The 18,158-nt window shown below is 42.3% G+C and overlaps 1 protein-coding gene across 2 annotated transcripts in view; it reads right to left on the bottom strand.

Moving 5' to 3' along the window:
- Positions 1–18,158, bottom strand: part of foxp2 (forkhead box P2) — an 87,810-nt gene that overhangs the window by 36,300 nt on the left and 33,352 nt on the right. For both annotated transcript variants that reach the window (XM_026364395.1, XM_026364396.1), the window contains one exon: positions 2,587–2,676. In XM_026364395.1, the coding sequence (XP_026220180.1) occupies positions 2,587–2,676 (90 nt within the window). The remainder of the gene's footprint in view (positions 1–2,586; positions 2,677–18,158) is intronic.

Here is an 18,158-nt window from a genome sequence, read left to right as displayed (position 1 = left end):
GAGAATGGAGCGGAGACGAGAGGGTGTTGTGTGCCTTGGGAGAGCCGTGTAAGCAGCATGGCGGAGGCAGGGGGATTTACAGGGAGAAATAGGTGTTTATTGAGTGCTCCCGTGGGCTTATTGTGTAATAATAGACCTGTCACATTACGCAAATGTGGAGAAGCAGCTTGTGTGTGTGTTTGTATGTGTGTTTGTGGGCCTGTTTTTGTACGTGTGTGTGTGCCAAGGCCGCCTGCCTCTGCATCATCAACTCCTGGGAAGCAGCAATGAGCGAGCGGATAGAATTAGTCAGGCGAGAGCCTTTAGCCGCTAATACGCGTAATTAAAATTGCAAGCTGAGGCACTTAGATGCTTGTGTACTAAATAATTTACATGCCATGATCTATGGATCATTTCCTGCTCTTAAATACCAAAGATGCGAGAACAACAAGAAAAGAAAAAAGACTGGCAGAGGATTTAGCAGTATCTGCGCCATAAGCAGGATGTCATGGTAATATTAATCCTTTTCCCACTTTCTGCTGCACTAATCATACAAGGGGATCAATCTGTGTGATTCCTCTGGTGGAAAACATGTAGCTTGATTGCCATTGACTCTTATCTTGCCACAAAGCTAATAAAATATTGCACTATAGCACCCTTTGTGGCACCATAATCCAGGTAAATAATGCAGCTTTATTGGGTAAACTCCCTCCAGACAAGGATAAAAGGAAAAAATCTGGTAGTGACAAGAAGGAAGAAACAGAGCAATAAGAATAGCAAAACAAGGCCTTTTTAATCAAGTAAGAATTTCCAATGCTTTATACTGATATTTGCACAATGGAGTATTACAGCTAAAATGTCATGTGAAATGAGTGGATTCGAAGGCACACAGCAGCATATTCCCACTGTAAGAATGATCTTGAACCACGATGCACTGAACCCTGTTTGGCGTGTATCACTGGGAGCGTCGGCGACACCTCTCTGTACGGTGACGCTCCGTACAGAGACTTTTTGGAACAAAGAGGTGAAGATGTTAATAAAGGCTGGATCAACAGATGGATTAGTTGGGAGCTGTTGGGAGGACAGGCCGATCGGCGGGCCCTCCGATTCATATTGATTCATATCACCAACGTGAGGCAAGGATGGAGTAAGCAAATGTAAATATTCAATATTTACCATCGGCTGGTGTTATTAGAGGCAGGGGCTTGGACAAGGGCTGACGGTTATCATGCACCCACACTCCTCTCATTCAATATTGTTCTTCCTGCCATGTATGTATTATACTTGGTGGCTATGGAGGCATTTGTAGATCAGGATCCCATTTGTTTGAATCTATTCGATTCGGTGTACAGCACCTCAAACAGAGGAGGCGCAATGGTCCCCAACAATAAGCTACAGAGAATGTTTGTTTAATAAACAATGCTTTTCAAAACTAAATGCCATACATTCAATAAAACTTTTCACTACTTCTGATCCTGCTGTGTGTAAATATACTGTTAATATTAATGCTCTTGTTGAGGTTTAGTTGAATTATTTTAATGTATAAGCAACCCTGAGACTTTGCCAACCTTATCTCTTTGCCAGTATGTAATTAGGCGCATAGGGGTGTGACTCCAATTGAAGGTGTCGCCATTGTTAGACTCTGTGAAAATATCAACGGCTGAGGTTAACGCCAATTTCCCTGTCATTAATGAAACGCACAGAGCCTCTAATGAGGTAAACCATTGATCTTTGATAGTACTTATTAGCCGAGTGGAGGGCACGGACTCCCACACTTCAATTACGAATAGCTAAAAATAAATGAAATAAAAAAATACTAATAATATAAACATGGAGCAGATGTCAAGGGGCCTCACATAATACGAAGCAGGTAAACCAACAAACTGTCTTGTTAAGTTAAACAAGCAGAAGCAAAGGACTCGCCAGTGTGAGAAAAATCTTAACACTGCGAAGAAAGGCGATTGCAGGCAATGTGTTAATGTGTACGATATATATGTGCGAGCATGGTGTCAGTGTGCAGCTGCTAGTGTGTGCGCATATGTGTACAAGTGTGACCTTTTCCAAATCACTGACAACAGAAATAGACAGCTCTATGAATCAATAAGGTAAATTAGCATTGAAGAGTGGAGATGACAGGCAGGTAAAATTAGCTGTCTGTGTAACACACTAGTCGGGCTGACATGTCTTTCAAATAATAACTAACCTCTGGATGTTCCATGTCAACCACACTACGGATCCACTGTAGAAAAGCATACAGATCAAAGATGCCCTCCAATTTATCGTCCTACCTTTAACCTCTGGATATGCCTGAAGTATTAATTATTGTCCAGTTTGATGAACAATATACATCAAATGTTTTTAGAGTATGATATGTATACATGAAATAGATAAAACTTTTCTCTCTGCGGTCTCTCTCTGTTGTGTTGTTCTTGAGTCTATGTGACGCTTAGCTTCCCAGGGACTGGCTTGTCCAGCTTTAGGATTCCAATGACAGGTCTGAGGATTGCGTTGGCAAACCAAACACACTTGTGGAACAGAGGAAATCTTCTTTTCAGAGGAGCATGTATTATGGATGGACTTAAGAGATTAGACGGGGAGCTGCTTTACCTGCAGTGGACGCTGCTTGTCCTGGCTCTTTGGAGATTTCAGGCCACTGCCTGGCTGCTGCAAGAGTAATTGCCTCGCTGCTTGTAGGGCCTGGAAAGAAAAGAGCACAAGACAAAAGACGGTGTGAAAAAAAGAGAGAAAGAAAGATGAAGGAACAGAGCAAGGAGGAAAAAAGACACTGAAAATAAACTATTAGATTTCCAGAAACTGACAGCACAGATAATTCACATTTTCAGGGATAAAACAGTCATCTTTGTCTGAAACCCTTGACAAACATCACCTGATGTTTTCCACAATATATTCTGACGTGGTTAACACTACGCTGGAGATACATTTTAGTAATAATTCACAGAGCAGTGATCACGGATAAATATAGTTTGTCTAGAGTACCCCTGAAGAAGAGGGTGGAGAGGGTGGTGGGCTGAAAAAAAAGGCAGAGCATCAGTAGAATTGACCTGTCTAGTGTGTGCTCAACTGAAATACCCACTTCTCTCTGCAAATTACCACCACATTTGCATATTCATAATATCAATTTGAAGTAGAGGCAGCACCATGTGAAGTGTCCCTGGGAGCTGTAATTAAAGTTGACAAAATCAACATCAGATTACATTTAGAGTGAATTAACTAGCAGCCCAGGTTTTACACTATGCATTAGGAGTACGTATGAGCAGAGGATGTGCGAAGGATAGACAGAAAGATGGATTGATAGAGAAAGAGATTGCTGATGAAATTAATTCACAGCTGTTTACACTTGGTATGAATCAGAAAAACTCATATTTGTAAATTGTAAAATTTGTCATCAGCACCATTTGATGTGTTTGCCAGACACTAAGATGATACGAATCAAAGAGACTGGGATGTGGCGTAATTTATTTCTCTAGGGTTTGATGGGATTACAGATTCCCTCCCGCCTGGCTGTGTGTACTGAATGCGTGTGACGAGGGAGCTCCAGCTTCACAGGTACGGTGGCAGCTGGGCTAGCAGCTTCACTCCAATTCTTCAAGAGCAGATGGATGAAAGAGGCTGGCAGAAAAGAACATTGTGCACAGCTGCTGCTACTACTGCTGCTGCTCCACACATCCATGTAGCTTATATTCTTTAGGCCCATGAGCATCAAGTGGGAGAGGAGAGGAAAAAACACACACACCCACACCAGACACATACACTCACATACAACACAACACAACACAACAACTTCACAGGTGTTTCTTTTTTGATGAAAAAAGTACAGGACAAGTAGGAGGAGAAGTACGAAATAAGGAAAAAATAAAACTCAGATGGAGAGTGACACTTCTTCAGGAATCAGGGGTGCTCATTTTATTTTCTGGCGCTTGCCAGTATCCATGACAACAGCTGCCTTGACAGCGCGTGCATATGGCGCAGCTCTGCCAGCTGGTGGGAACAATGTTTGAACTAGTACATTGAGAGCCCGAGCAAACATGAGGAGAAGACGAGAGAGAGAGAGGGAGGAATGAAAAATGAGAGAGAGAGAGAGAAGAGGAAAAAAAGTTACCACATCTTAACCCCTCAGGGAACATAGCCACCCCCCTGATCAATTATGAAAAGACAGAGCTGGGGGTGCTTGGAAAGGTGGTGGTGGTGATAGGTGGTGTTGGGGGGGGGGGGGGGGGGGGGGGGGTTGTCTGTCTGTCTGCTCAGGAGGAGCCAGGGCTTTCTGAAGTGAAGTAAACAAACACATTACACCAGCACTGGGTCCTAACTGCATTGATCTGTCTCCTTGGAAAAGGAGCCTAGTCGCCACCAGTTTAAATGCATGCATGTGTGTGTGTGTGTGTGTGTGTGTGTGTGTGCACTATGACATCGGTAAGGTGAGCCATGGCCTTTCTTCAGAATGTATACTGCACATGCAAAAACACACTAGTACCACACAATACACATCAGCACCTGCAGTACATGAGCACACAAAGCTTTGTTGTTTGTGGACTTTTTAAATTAATGAGAAATCAAACATTGCTTGACTGTGGCTTCCTTTTACTGAATGCAAAAGACTAAACAAATTCTTTGAATGCAGCCAATCACTTCTCTAATTAAAACACAGGGCCTAATTAATCTCGCCATGATTGGTGAATCAAAGTAATTATAAGGCTTATTGAGTCCTGCACACAGTAGTTAGCAGGAAGGCTGGTTGATGAGAGCAGCCCAAGGTAGCTGTCAGGAGGAAATGTGTATCCATGTGTGAATCAATAATGACTTGCTGTTTAATGCCCAAAGTCAAGAGAACTACTCAATATAATAAACATGGTCAAGGGTACAAAGAAAGAGATGTTTTTCACTGCACTTCCAATATCCATGCCACGTAAATATCAAGGGAGGTGCAGGTATGAGAGGTGACACAGAGAGAGGAGTGAAGCAGAGAGATCAACTGCACCAGGCTTATTAGAAAAGAAGTCTGCTCCAACTGCATAAAGAGTACTTCTCCAAACATAACACAGACCTTATCAACACCGGCCAAACTTTTTCCAGAGTGGTTTGTCATGCCTGAAACTGTCTGTCACCTCCTTCGTGGAAGTGGGGTTAGCCATTTTTCTGAGAGTCTGTGACGGCGTGGAAGGCAAGGGAGAAAAAAAAAAAAAGAAAAAGAGTCCTGTCCCCTCACTTTTACTGGCTCTGAGTATTCAGCCATTACAGTAAAAAGCACCAATTTGAGCCACCCACTTCCCACTCCACATAGATGGCAAGCTGAAGCCCATCTCAAAGCACAAAAAGCACCAAATGCCAAGGAAAGTCATCAAAAGTTTGCTGAAGAGCTGCTGCAGTGGACAAAAACACAGACGAGTGCAGGCACACCATCTATTTAACCTGGGTTGCTATGCATGAAAAAATGACATCTCTAGTCTATTAATGCACACATTGTATAAACAGCACAATGTGACACATTCTTCAGAATGAGCAAGCAAGCCAGACAGAGAGAGAGAGAGAGGGAGAGAGAGCGAGCGAGAGAAAAGAGCCAGGCCCTGCTATATAAATAACAAGGCACTCAGAGGCATATTTGATGTTGATATCCATCACTGAGGTTGGAAAAGAGGAAAAAATCAAGAGGAGGGAAAATAACACACAGAGCAACCAAGACCACGACATGGGGATCCTTATGAAAATAAGATTCAGCCCAAATGGATCTGGTGTAATTGGTTTCAGATAGTGAAGTCAGGAGAAAGGCGATACAGGCAGCTATTATGCGAAACGGACTGAGAAACAAGAATGTTTACACAGGCATTCCTCTGCTACATTAATAGGCATGCAGAGATCACTGGAGAGGGAGACTGACAGAGGAGGGAAGAGAGAGAGGGAACAGATGAAAAAAAAAAAACAGCCATCCATTCATCCCTTCATCCTTGCCCTCCTGTCTCTTGGCCCCGGTGTTTCGAGTCTACAGAGAGCAGGGTAATAAGGAACACCTATCACAATGCACCTTTGTTAGGAGCATGCAAAGATTTTTAAACAAGCATGAAATACATTAACAGCTCCTGCAATAGCAGGCAAAGCCATTACAAATCTTCAGATTGCTTATTACATACAGTGTAAGGTGTGTATGGGGGCAGAGCAAGAAATAAGCCATCCACTAGGAGTGTCACTCTTTCAAATCCACCTGGACACTGCATGACATGCAGTCATGACATTGGAATTGGATATAACTGAGGGGCTGTGACATTGTGTTTGGACAGCGCAGATCACTTCATGGCTCAGGTCACGTTGGGAGTTGTTGTTATTAGGGGATATAGCAGATATTGGAATGATGACACAGGTAGGAAATAAGCTGCCCTCAACAGGTGCATCTTCACAGCGACGTGGCCTGTACAGGATGCTTCCATGCTCCGGAAAGTAGCTGTAAACAGTTGTTGATCAATAAGAAATGGGTTGCATCTTGATAGCACGGCCCTCTGTGGTGTGCAGAGCAGATGTTTTGCGTGTATGCATGTGTGTGTTTGTTATAGGGAGTAAAGGGCTGCTGTTCAACACTAGGCTGTCGGCCAGAACAACTCCAGTCACGCTGACAGCTTTGACAACTCCCACACACAGACCGGCATAAGCGCACACACGCAGACGCACACAGCACCGCACCGCACCACCAGGCTTATCTATCTTCACTTCCAGGAAACACAGAGAGGAAAAAAAGAAAAAGTGTGACAATTTATCAAGCTGGGGGGAGTCGCATGCCACAGAAAACAAGGCACAAACAGTTTAAGCTGAACAAACAAACATGGCTGATTGGACTGAGGCTGCTGGCCCGCTGGCGGGGGAGATATGCGCTGACACTCCACACCAAAATATTTACACCCTATCTTTTTATATAAGTGGATTCAGGGCAGATGGATGGACGGATACGGATTTGGAGGGGCTGGCTGGAGAGGATAGACAAATGAGAAGAGATGTCCCACACAATGTCTGAATACAAAAGTGGGGCCTGAGTTTGAGAAAACAAGCACAGTGCGACCGAGGAACAGTGTTCGAGGAGCAGAGGCCCTAAACAGTCTTCATGCCAGAATAGAAAAGATGCAGCTGGATGGTGCCAACATTACTGTGCTAAGCTGTTCTGAAACAGAGGTTTGACAACACAGTATGAGTCTATTTGAGCTCAGACAACGAATAAAGAAAAGAAAGTCGTGATGACTGACAACATTGCATCCTCACTAGTATATTAATGCAGATGTTTGATGATCTTGTTGATGTGTGTGGCTGCTATTGATTCCATTCACTTTAAATAACCCGGACACAGAATCCTGTCCTTTGATAAAGGGCAAAACCGGTGACACAATGGTGCCTCGACAGTGGCTGCAGATTCAGTTCCCTTTTCGCCCCCACAAAGTCCAGAGCACCACATACACACCTGGATTCACCTGGACCAAAACAAACAGAAACTTATGGGTAATTGCTCAGATGGTGTTTCCATGAGAAACTAAAAAAAAAAAAAAACTCAAGAGAAAGAAAGAGGGGAGAAAAGGAGAATTTGGAAAGTATGTAGGAGTAATGAGCATTTTAATGTATGACTCAATAAATCAACAGTCTGCAGTGAACAAGGGAGGGAGAGGGAGAAAAGGAGGGAGAGGTCCATGGAGAATCTGCTTGGGCCTCAGGATGGAGGTAAAACTATTCAGCAGAACAATGGGCTTCTGTGTCCCGCTCTGCTATCTCTATCTCAGGATTTTCAGCTACTTCAGCTTCTCTACATACTAAAGTGCTTCATCTCAAAACGAAACAGTCTTTTGCTCATTTGTTGTGTCGGTCTCTCTCTCTTCTTTTTTTCTTCTTCTTCTTCTTCTTCTTAAAAGTGTAATATGTGTTTGGGAAGAGAGCCTTGCATATTGATCATTTGCTCACTTGAACTCCTTTCCACCTCTTTGCTACACTTTGAATTCAACTCAACTTCTTTCTCCTTCCCCCTCCCTCCCTCGCTCCACATGCTCATATCACATTATTCATTTCTTCCTCACATCTTTCTGTCTTTGCTTCCCCCTCTCTCCCACGTCTCTCACCCCTTGTTTATTGATTCTCAAGATTAAGAATTCCTAGGGTGGAGGATTGTAACACACAAGCATCAAATTATTTTGGGGTGTGCTTATTTGCCTTTCCCTTGCATCTATTTGGCCTGTGTCTGTAGACAATTATGCCTACCCAGCCTCAGACTCAGGTGCTAATAATGAAGGACAAATAGAATCATATGTGTAAACTTCCCCCACTGATGAAAATTTATATTAACTTTCTGCCACAGTAAACAGAGCTGCATAGCTACACCCTCCCGAGAGGATTGACGAGATGAATTTGCTCGCTCCTACCCCAGGAAGAAAGCTTGTGTAGGAGAGGAGAGTGGTGGTGGTAGGAGGGGCTTGGGGGCGTCTAGCTCCATTGTCTAACCTCACACTTATTTTTCCACTAACAAAGACAAAACATGGGTCTGTTTTGCCCATCACAGATAAAGTGTGTGTGTTTATGTCTGCGAGAGGGAGTTGAAGAGTGCATATGCACCGATACGTATGTGTCTGCTGAGAGGCTGGGAGCCCGTGCTAGCAATAACAGAGAGCAGGGCTTGCTGTCGTTCTCTGCAACCGCTTACATTCGCTAACATCCCACCTCCTGCTGTTATCACCATGAATATTCTGCGCAAATACAATGATGCATCTGTTCTAGCGAGGCAGAATAATCGTTCAGCTACCTTTCAGCTGAACTTTAACACTGAACCCTCTAAACTGGGGTGGAATTTGAAACAAGACTGTGCTATTATGTATTCTGACCAAATTTGATCAGATATGAATGCTGACCATACTCGCTTCCAAAATAAAGTAACCTATTTATAAATCCTCAACTCGTAGCCCTACACGTTGCATAACCACATACATTCTCAGTGTGTTTCTTCTCTGCTTCATCACTTATGAAATTCACTTTACCCCCACAGTGCACCTAATTCCTTCGTTCTGTGTAAAGCGACAGCAGGCCCATTCAGCAATGCTCTTCATCTACTGCTAGAAGTGCTTTACAGTCCAACAAGTGAGAACATAAACAATATACAATCACAAAGAGGAAGAAAAAAAGAGACACCAGAGAACAGAGACTAGTTGTGTAATTGTGTGTACCTGTTTGTTTCAGGCAGTGTATGTGTGTGTGAGAGGTCAAGTGTTCTCTTTGAAAAAGCTGGCATGAGGTATGAGCAGACCTGTAGCCACACATACACATTCATCCTGTATTACACGCACTTTCTCTTTCCTGAAGCGCTTGATTTCCTCTTCAGGTGATTACAATCCCTCTCTTTTACACAGCTCCAGGCAAGTGTAGGTCGCACAGTTGGGTGAATATGTGATATGAAATGTTGCATTTAGACCAACTATAGTATGTTTCGAAAAAGGCGCCGAGTCCAGTGGAAAAACTGAAAAACTAAACCCAGTTGCTTATAAGTAGTGTGCCAATTATCTTTCAAATTGACAGTATGACACTACCTAGAAAATAACTACATGCCTACTGCAGCTATTCGCTGCTGCATCTCAGTGCAAACTACTGTACAGTTGGAGTTTCCTCATCGTGCTTGTCAGAGGATCAGAAACAGAATGAAGTTGCATTTCATGGCGTTTGTGACTGTCTTTGTTGACAAGGCCTTATTAAGAGGCTCCCACTGCAAAAACATGGCCAGAGGCGACTGGCTCACTGTAGCACCAAAGTGTGAGCATAAGATGTTTTTGTGCCAATACCAATAGATGGTGCCAGGAAGATGAATGGCCTGACACAAATGTGTTCATACATGCACTCTGCGTGCACAAACAAAGACCGGCAAATAAAAGGTTGTGCAAACCTTAACTTATCTCAGCTGCTGCATCCTGGATGCATAAACTGCATTTAAGTGCATTTACCCCTCACTAATAAAAGGTAAACATAACGTGAACACATGGCATATACGCTACATACAAAGCCGGCACAGAGATACAAAACAATAATTAAGAAGAACTGAAAAGCCATTCAGAAGCATTGTCGTCCCCTCTCTAAGTCAACTGAAATTAGCACAAAAGTAGGCTAGTTGAGTGCATGTGTAGAAGACCCTGTCTTGGGAGCTCTGCTGTTGCAGGTCAATAGTATGAGTGTCTTTCTGTCTCATCCTGCAGAGGTTAAATGCTGAGTCTAAGTGTTACCCTGCTGTGGAGTCAATGAGAGAGCACCCTGACCTTAGCTGTAAATGACCTCACTTCATTTGCTGCATGTCTCTCACTGCATATTAACACTTAACAACACGTACAGTATTATTTGTACCCTATTATAAACAGTAAAAATCAACTGGGTTCATTTGATGACATTTTTTTTATGATTCTATTAAAATATATGGTTGTTATTGTGTTTTCACTGTAAGACTTTTCATGGTAGTTACACAGTTGATTAGATACTACTACTTTGTCTTGCCATTACCCCCCAGCCTCCTCATTCAGGTTGCTTTCCATTGAGGGTGATATTTCTTTCAATCAACTGAATGGAAAGCTACTACATCTGCCTGTGGAAGGGCCATGGATCACATTCACTCTCATCCTCTTTGCTTATATAACATACCTTTTCCTCTGTTCCTCCTCTCTGTTTCTTCCCTCAACCCTGCATTGTACCTTGGTGGTTGTCTTGTGAATATTCCAATTACAGCGATGTGTGTTTGACCTTTAAGTGAGCTGTAGAAGATATAGTTATCTGCCTTCTACTCTGACAGCCTGCGTCTATCAATCAGTGTTCCACCACCCTCACCAGAACAAGCTGCTGTACTGTGCTGGGCTCTGGCAAAATGTGTTTGTGTGCATTAGTGTCATTGTGTGTGTGTGCGCGCATGTGTGTGAAAGAGATGGAGAGAGGGAGCTATCACAGCCGCAAAGTGTGAGTGGCGTAAGGTAGGCAAAGAAGCTTGGAGAGTTCCAGTGATAAGAATGTAAAAATGCATAAGGTGCGTGTGTCAATACATAAATGCACACCACATACACATAAACACACACACACACACAGAGGAAGAGAGAGAGAAAGATGTTCAGCATTTTTTTCCTTTAATCTGCCACCAGGCTGACTGAGCCTCACTTCCATAAACAAAGCTTTTTCCAACAGCATCCTATATCACGCTTCTAAGAACAAGCAAGCGTGAGCGGAGTCATACTTCTTTAGTTTCATTCTTGTTCCGCGCTCTTTTCCAAAGGGCTAATCTACATCTTTCATTGAATCAAGAATGGAAATTCACAAGAAATGCTTCTTTTTCAATTTCATGCTGAAGTAGCTCAAGTTAGTGGATGTAATTTCTCCTAACAAGAAAATTTATCACTCTGTCGCACACTTAGTCCGCCTATGTAAGAAAAGGGCCTCCTTTCTGCATTTTTTTTTTCTTAGGCTTTGATAAATGTGCCAAAAGCATGATCACTCCCTTCATAGCACTCCATACAAGGACAGAACAATTACAGTGGTTATTAAAAAAAATAAAACCTCTGGTTGAAATATGTATGAAAGATAAATGACATATCATTTAGGACTGCAGTGAAGGCATTACAAAATTAAGCAAGGACTAAGCCAAGGGGTTATTTTACACATATTGTGGGGACTTCAAATTCCGAGTCTAAGAATTATGTCATGGTACAGAGCTTGTTGGCACACTGATAGCTGACACAAAGATAATGGAAAGGGCATAAAGTATTTAAAAAACAAAGTTTCCAGTTATTTTGAAAAGGATTTTCTCCTCACACATTTAAAACTTGTTCCAACAAAAAAGTATTTCCTCGCTGTGACGGAATTTCTTGGAAAAGCTAATGATGCAAAAAAAAAAAAAACTCCTACAAATCCATTTGAAGTTTTGTGCAAATTATGATTATCACGTTTCACGCTGAATTGGATGATGAAGTCCAAACAGGTGAAAAGAGATGTATGAAGAATAGTATCGCTGAAACAATAGCACGCATGGCCAGGCTTCCAGGCTAATGTATATTTATCATGTAAACTTCTGATAAATACATATGCAGAAACAATCAAATCTCTGGGTTTCCATTGGAAGATTTTGCACCACTGACTCGAGCGTGAAACCAATATCAGCTTAGTGTCTAGTCAAGCTTGAAGTGCTGCGCCTAGACCACAAAACATGTTCTGCATATGCTTGTGGGTGTCACTTTTATCAGGGTGGAACAAGCAGCTTTCCAGTGCTATCACTGATCAATTCGTGCAAGTTAAGTCCCCCAGTGTGGGTAAATAAGCAGTGGTTAGGTCCTGATGAGAAATGGCAGGCTGTTTGAGTGGGAACATAGGCTGGAGAGAGGTGGGCCTGTCCATCTCTGCTGCAATGGATTCCTAGTGTGATTTCCATCATTAACCTCGCACTAGAGTACATCTTATTAACCATATCTGCCCCAATGTTCACTTTATCTGCCCACAGGACTTGATTCCATTTCATAAATCACCTCTCCAGACTTATAATATACTGTATGTCAAACTATTTGTTCTATTTGCTCACATGTAAAATATGTCAACTATATGTCTGACATTATTATACAGTTGTACATTAAATGATACAGGTGTCAGTCCACCTTGACAGCAAAGTGAGGGCCTGACCTTGACTGATACTCTATAAACCCCAGCAGCTTCAGCTCTAAAGCCGGCAGTGAAGAGAGCCAAAGCCAGAGCTAAGTGACATGTCAGTCAGTTCGTCTGTTTGGAGCCTTCAATTCCCCAGGGCCTGAGCTTATTTACTGCATTTGTATGAAAAGCTGTGAAGAGGAGAGGGCTGAGAGCCTGGTTGGCTCTCTTACATATGTATACAGTGTTTGGAGGCAATGCGTAAGAAGCATCTCCCCTTGCAGCCTGATAGCATTACAACTACAAACAACTTTAGAGAAGGACAGAGCCATTTATATATTCAAAAATGGGTCAGGGATGAAGGTAACCGGAGCAGCAGAGAGTGTACAAGTGCAAAAAATAAAAACTGTGATGATACCTGAAACATGATAGCTGAGATTCTGGGCACACATTAGGAAAAAAAAAAAGAGCATCAGTGACATACTACTTCTTGCTAGTCATCTTCTTAACCAGATTTGAAGTCATTTTAATATTAGTTAGAGAAGAGGTGGGGGTTATACACAACAAACCATCAGGCAACCGTTTCAGAGTCTGATTTGTTACTATTCATGGCTAAAGCGGAGAGGAACTGTAATACTAGACATGCTTGTTAAATTCACAACACTCCAAAGCTGCCTTCTAGCAAATCTTGTCTTTTGGTTGTCAGCTTAAGACACCCCGGCATATGCATATGTAGGATTTTTAAGCTCTGTTAAATGGATACCGGCGTCGCGGCCTATCAAATGACTGTAAGCCACTTGCTTTTTTTGGGGGGGAAGGGAACCAACAGGAAAAGCAGGCAGCGGGGCGTGCATGCATTGGAAAGCACCCCCACACACATGTTTTCTCCATCCTCCTCTTTACTCCACATTAGAGCAAAACAGACCCATTTACATGTATGTATTCAGGTTGTGTGTGACAGTTACACTCCACCCTGCCATATTAACGACTGGTACTCTGTTTAAGCCAATGACAGCAGAATGGCAACAAACAATGACAGAATGCCTGTTTTCAATTGTGAGGCCATGAAAGATGATACGCCATTCACCACCAAAGCAGTTTGTAAATAAATTACTGTGGAGGGTATCGAGCTGAAGCAATTGCTCAGTCCCCTCAGACTATGCATGAGTGTGTGTTTGTGCGCGTGTGTACGTATGCTTGTATATGTGTTTGTGCGCGTGTGAGTGGACTTATAGATCCAGTGCCATTTATTTCCCAGGGCTGGAGCAGGGTAGTTAGGGAGGCGTAAAAGGAAATGAGTTGTGAAGTGGCCATTGATCCCGGCCTGCATCAGGTTGGCTAGAGACTCCAGGACTATTGGCCACAGTATGCGCTCCTGAATGGCTGTCTCTTATTTACACCGAGGTGGTTAACCCGGCCCAGTACATTTATCAGTGGGCTAATGTGCTGCACAGTAAGAAAGGGAAAGAAATGAAGTGAAGGAGAAATAGGATGAAAATCAGGTCAAAGAAAATGCCTTCTGCCTGACTTTTATAAATTCAACTACCACTGTCATTAAAATATACGTCTGTTTTTTTTATTTTACTTTTTACTATTTGTTTTATTCTGAGCAAAAAAAGCTTGTCCCAGCAAGTGACCTCTGTGACAGCGATGATATTTCGTATACACACACAAGTAGCACACACACACACACAAAGAGTGATGTGTTTTTCTGTACCAGCGCTGCCCTCAACCTGTAGACCACTCTGCCTTCGCCGTCGCTCTCAACTGCTTGAGCAGAAAATAGCCCTAAGTGTTTATTTCCAGCAGATTTCCCTCTATCTCTCATCCTCTCTTCTCAATTCCTCCATCGCTGCCTCTGCCCCTCTCTCACTGTCCCTTTCTCCTCGTCTCTCTTTCAACCCTTGCAGTCTGACATTTCGCCATGCTCTCAGGGGACTCCTGCCCGAAATGGAGTTACTGGGAGAGCGCCACTGTAAATTCCAGGAGGCCACATGTAATGTGTCTTAAACACAGATGGACAGTCCAGGTTTCAAGGAGCTGAAGAATGAGATGGAGGGGGGACGAGGGGGAGAAAGGGAGACAGAGGCAGAGGAGGAGGAAGAGGTGGCGTCTAGATAGATAATAGAATAATACTGTGTTTTGTCTGGGGAAGGGTGAGCAAACAGTAGCCATGCTGTCATTCACACCCTATATCTTTAGTGTCATCAAAAAGGGGGAAACTACAGGCCTATATGTCACAGGCCTGTATGTACTATTCTTTAGGGACTGTCTGCCAATAGCCAGGCCTGAAATAAAAAGAACGATGGCTTTCATTGTAAATAAGTCAGACACAAGTATTGCCATGGACGAGCTGTCTTTTCACTGAAAGAGGGAATAATTTTACAAAGACATACAGCACATGCTTCTTTCCTAATGCTTCTCTGGCCTCCACTGAAAAACCTTATCTTCACACAGATGACGGAGGTTAACAAAAGGTTCCTTTATGAAATCGTTCATATTTCAGCGGAGGTCTTTCTCCTGTCCTGAGAGGTGATTGATGCATCAGGCCAGAGCCAGTGTCTTATTTACACAGTTGAGTGGGGCAATCTCAGGCTTGAAAGATAAACCTAATGAGCTTCTTTGTGTAAGGGTGCAAATGAGAGACACTACCCCCCACCCCCCACCCTTCCCTTTTCCATCCAAAGGGACAGTCTGGGTGATTAGGCCTTTAAATTATACTCAAGGGCAAAGCCAACATTTGCATCTTAGGTGTGTGTGTGTGTGTGTGTGTGTCCTCTGAAACGCGCTACAGAGAGAAAGATAGAGAAGCAGGTAAAGGGCAGAGTGAGAGAGATGCTTGAGGCTTGTTTATGGGAGGAAATGATAGGTGAGCTCTGTGTGTCAGTATTTTAGAGAGAGTCAGTATTTACCTACACTAAACAACAAACTTAGGCTGTTGTAAGAGTGAAGTGAGCTCACGTCTGTCAAACGAGCACACACATACACACACACGTACACACACAAACACACACTGTCATTTTTTTCCTTTGTCTGTGGGGTAACTTTCTCCCTAATGACTTTCATTTTGGGTGGAATTTCATTTGCCCCTAAACCCTAAATATTACCCATCACTTGCTGTCAGATTTCTCATCCCTTCTATTTCCTCCAGCTAAACAGCTAGGAAGGCAGGTTAATTGCTGTCACTCTCAAGTTGGACCACTGCCTAGCTCTCGTGTAGCGACAGGGGTAGCCTAGAAGTAAGATGGCACCTAGGCGCACTTATTGTAATTTATGTTAAAATGCTGCAGTCATTTAAATGGGATTGGATAGTTTGCATTTTGCTGCATCATATGCCTCAGGAAAACACTAAAATGCACACCTTACTAGTTTACCAACATGTAAATCTCTGCCTCCACTTCTTGTAAACCACATTTTTGCACACAAGTAAATAAATATTTGTCCTCACAAACAAGCCAAGAAACACATTTGACACACACAAAAATAAAAAGATAAAAATAAACAACCACACGACCTGTTCTGTGAGGTAACAGGTTTTACAAATCCAACATTTTCCAACTTCACTTCCAATTCAATGATTGATTCATATAGATGAGTATCAGGCTTTAGTGACATAAGCTTGTTCCCACCACTATCAGAAGGTCTTTGGTTAAAATGACTTACATGACCACAACATATAAACCAGGGCATCCATATCATTTTGAATATCAATACATTTCTACAGTAGTGAACACATTTAGAGGGGGCAGTAGTCCTGAGTATTGGCTCATCAATCCCACTGATAACTCTGGCAGGATTAAGTCTACAGACCACTGTAATCAACTAACAGGCTCATTATAGGACATTATGGTATAGATCCAAAGATCAATGCATGGCTCCCAGCAACTTATAATAATAAAACATAAGACTAACTATGGCCAATGATAAATTGATTAGTAATATGAGCACAGCACTTTTTTTTTTTTTTTTTTTTTTTACCAAGGGAGCTTTTATAGTCATCATTTTATCACAGTAATTAGTGTTAAGCAACATTCATCATTTGCCCTGATACATATCTGCAGCTGGCAAATTGCAATCAGATACAGTGGGTATCTAATCTGTGATCTCAAATCAAATTAGGTCTATTTAGACAACCTTGGGAATGGGGTGATGAAAGCCTGACAGAAATTAAAGGCTGGAAATTCAATTGTGACACTATGGTTATTATTCAGATATATGGATAACAGAGTGTGTGGCTTTCAACCTAAACACAATGACCTGTATAAATAACCAAAAAGTAGTACAGGTTATATACAGGATGTGCAACCTAATAAAACAAGCATTATTTGTTTGCTGAAAAAAAAGCTCAACTATCAATATTTGAATATGGAGAAATTGCTTCTGTGTGTGTCTTGATCTGTGTCCTATAAGCCTTTGGCCCAATCTAAAACGACAAGACCTTAAGATGCTGCTTTTCTAATTATAGCTGCAGGTGGTATTTTGGAGCTGCTAGGTAATGGCAGAACCCAGAGGGATAGTGGAGAATTCATCAGTGCTTATTATTAATCATCCCCCCAGCAGCGTGATGAGAGACTGGAGCATCTATACCCACTGGACCACTCAATGTCATTCCAAATATGGGTGGAAAATTACACCCAACAGCTTTCCTTCAAAATGGACTCAGAGCAGACACGGACTGGAATTTTTTTTTAGCTTCACACAGGTGCAAAAGAGGTGCATGGACAGATGCATGCATATATGACTGCACAATATCCAAGCTTCATACACACACATGCGAGCTATCACTCACTCACACGTACCTGTCAACATCACAATCACCTTCTACAGATGAACACGCTAGTGCTAACAGATATATGCAAAAAAAAAAAAAAGCCTGATATTTTGTCTTGTTCCTTGGACTGTTACTCTCTCCAACAAAGAGATGCAGCGTGAGCGCACCACAGGAAGTGTGTGTGAAGTTAACAGCACAGGACCCCTGTTTTAAAAAGCCTCCAGAGACCTGTTAGCTGGACTGCTCATTTCAATGTGTCTGTCTCTTGCTTGGGAGAAGGCTTGGGCTGGCCTCTTTACAAGACACACACTGTCATACACTACTCGCCAGCCCCACTCACCGAGGCAGCTCTTAGCGCTTATGTTGCTCTGCTCTCTCAGTGCTATGGACTTTTTTTAAAATAAGAGAACAGCATCTTTGTTTTTAGATCACTTAGTTTACATTTACACACACACACACACACACACACACACACACACACACACACACACACACACACACACACACACACACACACTTTTCTCTGCTCAATTCAAAGAGACATATTTTAATAACTGAGTCCCAGATTACATCACTAAACTAACTGCTTGGATGCAGCAGATTTTCAATAAAATTCACATTACAAACATTTATTTATATGCAGTATGTGTTTCGTTTTGCATAAAGTTAATGAAAAGAAAGAAAATAAAAATAAAAACAAACTCAAAATAAAAAGAAAAAATCCAATCTTTCCAAAATCTTTTCACATTCCAAAATATGATGTGAATGCTTTAACAGTATGCTT

This window comes from Anabas testudineus, chromosome 23 (assembly GCF_900324465.2).
Source record: "Anabas testudineus chromosome 23, fAnaTes1.2, whole genome shotgun sequence".
Classification (NCBI taxonomy): Eukaryota; Metazoa; Chordata; class Actinopteri; order Anabantiformes; family Anabantidae; genus Anabas; species Anabas testudineus.
The sequence above is the reverse complement of the archived record's forward strand: the minus strand, read 5'-3'. Positions and strand labels throughout refer to the sequence as shown.